General features: G+C 43.1%; 1 protein-coding gene across 1 annotated transcript; it reads right to left on the bottom strand.

The window, feature by feature from the left end:
• Window positions 1-1,520: 1,520 nt before the first annotated feature.
• LOC127296338 (uncharacterized) lies at window positions 1,521-5,338 on the bottom strand. Its single transcript, XM_051326398.2, has 2 exons — window positions 4,879-5,338; window positions 1,521-2,236 (listed from the first exon to the last, which is right to left on the bottom strand). The coding sequence occupies exons 1-2, from the start codon at window positions 5,256-5,258 to the stop codon at window positions 1,813-1,815; spliced, it is 804 nt and encodes a 267-aa protein (XP_051182358.1). The 5' UTR covers window positions 5,259-5,338; the 3' UTR covers window positions 1,521-1,812.
• Between the last annotated feature and the right edge of the window lie 317 nt (window positions 5,339-5,655).

The raw sequence follows: 5,655 nt of genomic DNA, 5'->3' as shown, positions 1-5,655 counted from the left end.
CACGGTGGCTCGCCATCGATTGGAAGTCCAAGGATCATAGAACATCCTGAAGAGTAGGGGTCATCTCCTTGGTCCTTAGGTGGAAAGTGTGTGTCTACGGTCGACAAGTGCGGTGATTGCCACGTCGTTGAGGTTTGGCATCGACCGGCTCACAAGCGTGATGAACAGGAGGAGACCAAGACTCACGATGAATGGTGTGTAACGCTCGTACGACATGTCACTACATGGCGCCCTGTGATGGTCGAAGTACCTGAAAACACAAAAGTCGCAATGTCACGCCATATCCATTTCAACTCAACCACTAGTATTCAACATCATAGCTACTAAAACAATTTATCACCTTCCGTTTCTCCGCCATCAAAAAATCACGGTGTTCAACATCATACTAGTCATCGAGTAGCCACACCAACCTACATTTTATAAACAATTAGACATTAAACTATTTTGCCAACATAACTACCATACAAAAAAATCTAAGCAAATATGAGACATCTCTTCCACCTAATACACTAATACAAAATCATATGGGAGCATTGTTTTGGTAGCATACATGGGTACACATGGAATCCTCACATACACATGGAATACTCGCATATACACATAGATACACATGGATACCTCAATAATCCATTCAAAAAATAAATCCATCATGACCTAGGGTTTCACCAAATCCATCAAAAAATGTGATGGTTTATTTGGATGAAAAGGAGGAGAACATATAAGATTACCTTGAGGAAGAGGTTGGGATCGAAATCTACGGCTAGATCTAACAAATCTGAGAGATTTTGACAAGGATTTAAGTTGGGGGAGAGAGAGGAACCGTTGGGTCGAGCCAACCAAGAAAGCCTTCTGTTCTTGCTCGGGTAGGACGGGCTCGCATGGTGATATAGCTAGCGGGCGCATAGCGCTTTTGGGAGCGGCTCTATACTCCATAGTGTAATGCCTATGGGAGTGGCGCTACATGTGTTGGGGTGGGCCACGGCCAAGCCCCGCCTCGCCACGCTGGCAGGATGTCTAACGCGATTGGCATCGGCGCTATACCGTGGTGTATAGCGCCACTTATTCAGCGTTACCTAAAAGGGTTAGTTCCATGAAATAGTTTTGGTCAAAGTTCATTTTATGAATTTGTTTCACTTTTGGGTTATTTTTGTTGATTTTGCCCCTGTGGATTCAATTTTGACAAGTCACAGCTCACACAACTTGTGTGACATAGATAATTTTCAATGCTAAGAATATATCCCATTTCACATCACTCATAAGAAAATATAATTAGCACATGAGCATTTGTATAGATGCTTAAGAAAACAATATTTAGTAGACTCAGCGCAAAAGAGGAAACTTCAGGGAAACAAAACAGCAGCAGCAAATATCATTTCTGTAAGATGGAAGGGGCAGTATAATGGCCCTATGCTATTCTAACAAGAAAATTGCATCAATTCAATCACATTTTATCGAAACAAAACCAAGTCACACAGTATAAAATCCCGCTTCATGATCCAACAAGAAGAACGAGAACACAATGCATAAATCAGGGTACATTGGACAAAGTATAGAATTCCATGCTGGTCTATCAGTTCAACAGGCAAGGTCAAATACAGCTTCGCGTAACTAAAACAAGGAGGAGCATATACGGTTATGTTCTTTGAAACAAAACTTACTGCTGTACACAAATACAGCAGCAATAATAAGGTACTGCTCACTGGTAAGTAGGTACATAGCCGAAAATCAGAAAGGCAAAATTAGGGGGTATCAGGTTGAACTGGTCCATCAACACTTTGTTCAATATGCCAGCGTAATGTCCAACGACATGTATCATCTCATCCAAGTCCATCTCAACCAAAACGGCACAAGCGAGATCATCTCAAAGCAAGTTGGTTTTGGAGTGGACGGGCATCCAAGTGATCTAATGAGCTCTTCGATCGGCAAGATCTTGAACTTCTTTCGTGAATTCATGGCAACATTGTCCACCTTATGCTGATAAATCTTCCCATTCTTATCCAGCTTATACTCTGACGTGCCATCAAAGCGGCTATGACCATTCTGTAGAACTCTAGGAATGCCATGAACAATCCACCGAACCATAATTACATTGTCGACTGGCTGCCATATCGTAGCAATGTCAATCCACAAGGCCTTGAAGAAGATTTGACTGGTAAACCGCAGCGCCCAGAATATACTTTTGTAGCTATCAATACCCACAAATTTATTGAGTGGATCTTTGAAGACAATATCTTCTCTGGAGACAGTGCATATGGTTAGGAAAGAGCAAGACATGATAAATACACATGAAAAAAGGAATATGCCATGGAGAATAATTCTTATGATGGTATACCTGACAATGAAATAATACCAAGATCATACAATTGGTGGAAAAAGGTGAGGCGCACAGAAGATGCAGACTTAACTACCAGCATAACTATATCAACCATTCTTCAAGTATTATAGTATACAAAACTACAAGAGTTACTAAAGTTTTTGTGATGAACAGAATTTACAATTTGCAGATATCCATGTATCAGTTCCAACTAACATATTTGCTCATAGCAGAGAGCTTGTTCATGCCTTGTTTTGGAGCAGAATGATGGAAGTCTTCCTAAGATGCAAAGCCAGAAGGTAAAACAGAACAATCGATTTGGATGATACCTAATAGGATCAATTTTTAGGGAAAAGCTGTAACGTAGGGGCCAGGGGATATACAAGAAAGATAGGCAACAAAGACAACTCAAAGATGTCCGCAAGAGAATCAGTCGATCTAGTCCCTCAGGAGAATCGCAGACTCCTTCATTCTAAACCAACTTAACTAAATCTTTATTGAACAGATACATCATAAAACCAAGAATGGACATTAGGCTCAACCAGATGTGCCATGCCACAACAGGGAAGATTTCGATTTTCATTTATTCCTTGGAAGTTGGCTTTGCAATGGTTGAGCAGGTTCTCAAAATTTCCACTGGGGCCCAAATTCGGCCCATCCTGCGCCGGCAGCTAGCTTTTAAAAGGGGACCTGAAGAATCAGTACCGCTATTTCACAGCGTGCAGGAGGCACAGTCTCTCCTACAAACATGTTTTTCGTATTTAGTCTATCATTTAGGAGAAGCCACATAAATGCTTTGAGCTTATTGACGCATCTTGACTTCCAAATCAAGCATAAATGTGGGTTCGTGGAATGGCACTGAACTTGTACTCATAAAACTTCTTGGACCACTATCCGTGAGATCCCCAGGTGCAGGTCCAACAATCTAAGAGCTGGGGTCAGCATTGTTTTCAAGCAAGTTTTCAAGGGTCTGAATCTCGTGGAAGGTTTTCCTAAAGAACGAAGGTAGAACAGATCTAGGTATTCTTGGGTTTCAGCAGCCTCAACCAAGATGCTAGCATAAAGAGCAAATGAACGAGCTCTGAGTGGATCATTATCCCAGGATTGAAGCCATAGGAGGGTGATATCCCTGCGGGCGACGGGCCAAGCAGGCAATGTTCCTGTAGCTACTGACCTTTCTTTTTTCAAAATAGAGACGAAGCCCCTACTGTTGAGCTTCAATGCAATTTTTCACCAGAAAGAACCAATCTGGTGGTCAGGCGAGTCTTGGTAATATCTCCAAGTAAGATTGTGGAATGTCTTTGTTAAAGAACTTATGGAGAAATTTGAGGAGCAAGGCCTCATTCTGATAAATAGGTTGATGATACCGATACCGATGCTCCCTTAGTTCTACAGCTTACAGACCATCTCCCTTACCTCAAGGGATTCGCAACGTTCATGTGTCGGGCTAGGTTGATGTACTCATTAACATCCTCTGGGAACTTCAGGAGTGCAGGGTCCCAAGATGGTGGTAGGTGGGTAGAGAGCTGAAGACCAACATATGGATGCGAATTTCAACGACAAATGATACAAAGGAGAATAGGAGGCAAGCTGGTTCAAAAGAGAAGCAGGGTCATAATAAAGATCATCAGAGGAAATTATGTGCTCACGTGCATGCACGGAGATGAGTTCAAATAGACTAATCATGGATTATTGCATGATTTATCTGAAATTCTGTATGGAAGATTGTCAGTTATATACGATTAATCTTGAAGAGAAACAACAAAGTAACACACAAATAAACAATTCTTTCTTTAAAACATTACACATGTCACATGGTAGAAACTGTTGATGACATTGAAAGGTTGAACTCCGTTTATCTACTGGTGTACTTGGTACAAGAAACAAGTTCGAAATGATTATGACTCCGGAATTCAGGTGCAATATTCGCTGGCCAGGCTAAGATTGGCAATTTTTTCCTTATGACCGTTGCACTATCTCACGACAACAGAACAAAGCATCTAGCAACAAACCGATGCGGGGCAGACCCCTTTTCAGAAAAGAAGAACATACAGCAACAGCAAGATTCAAACTGAAAGGTAAAGATGGTTCTAACTGTTGCCTACTGCTAATAGAACCCAAAAGGTAGGTCTCGGAAGGCAGCAAACGAACACAAACCAACTGCACAATGCTACGCAATCACAGCTAGAAAGACACAACCATTACACTAAGACCCTAACAGTGTAGCGTTCCCTGCAGCGATTAACTGGACTTGGGTCGTTACACTTATAGTACTAGCAAGTTTGGGAACACTACAACACTAGATTAGGCAACCGAGGAAAGCCTTGTATTGGACTATGCTAGGACCACCCTTCCAAGCTAAACCAGTATCACCATATTAATATGAACTGTTTCCAATTGAATTTACGAATCTCTCGAGAAATTACAAATGCTTTTTTACAATTGTTTCCCCGATTCGCTAAAGAAACTCTCCTGCGCTGAAAAGGGGATAGTACTCTTGCTACATTTCGCTGCAATTATAAACTAACATGAGGTAGACGGAGTCCCATAGCAGAGAAACAAACCTGTAGATGTCAAGGCTGGGCTCCTCGCAGAATACGTCGGGGAGCTCCTCCCGCAGTGTCCGGATGGCGTAGCCCATGTTCACGTAGTACCTCCGCCTCTCTTCCCCGTCGTCTTCCGGACGCCGAAGCGCCTCCGGAGACTCTGCTGGAGTCTCTGGGGCCGAGAACAGAGGCGGCGGCAGCCTCCTCTCTCGCACGGGGTCCAGGACTCTAATCACTATCCTCTCCTTCTTCCCGGTCCCCTTCTCCTCCTCCTCCTTCACGGAGCCACCGGGCGCCGCGGCGCATACCTTGAACCTGCCGCCGCGGTCGCTCCGGAGGACGCGGGCGGCTGGCCGCCGGCCGCCGGCGAGGTTAGGGACCTGGAGAAGGAGGCCCATGTGAGGAGGACGAAGGATTTCTTTTTTCCTTTTTTCGCTATCTTTATATCACTAATTTTTGGTTTTACGAAGCTTATTCCGCCATGGAGCGGAGAGGTTGCCGTTTTCTTTTCTCATTTCTTGTCGAATTTCTGTATTCATTTCCATGTCCGAGTTTTAACCAGAAGAAAGCATATCCCTTTTGGGACATCCCTACCAGGTGAAATGGTATTTTTCACAAAGGATATCCTCCCAAACCGTTTTGAAAAAAGACTAGATTAAATCTTTAGCCCTTGGGAACATACATAGTGCATTTTATATACCGTGATATCCATGCGGGTAACATCCGTATTCTATGTTGGATTGTTAGACCATCTCTAGCGGAGCCCGTAAAGGTCCAAAATCGAAAAATAATCGT

This window comes from Lolium perenne, chromosome 1, assembly GCF_019359855.2.
Source record: "Lolium perenne isolate Kyuss_39 chromosome 1, Kyuss_2.0, whole genome shotgun sequence".
Lineage (NCBI taxonomy): Eukaryota > Viridiplantae > Streptophyta > Magnoliopsida > Poales > Poaceae > Lolium > Lolium perenne.
This window is presented reverse-complemented; position numbering and strand designations above follow the sequence as displayed.

Bases quoted from the DNA above. Each gene is read 5' to 3' on its own strand.
- LOC127296338 (XM_051326398.2), bottom strand. From the start codon at position 5,258: ATGGGCCTCCTTCTCCAGGTCCCTAACCTCGCCGGCGGCCGGCGGCCA. The intron at 2,237-4,878 runs GTTTGTTTCTCT...CACTGTCTCCAG, and splicing joins CCCAGCCTTGACATCTACAG to AGAAGATATTGTCTTCAAAG.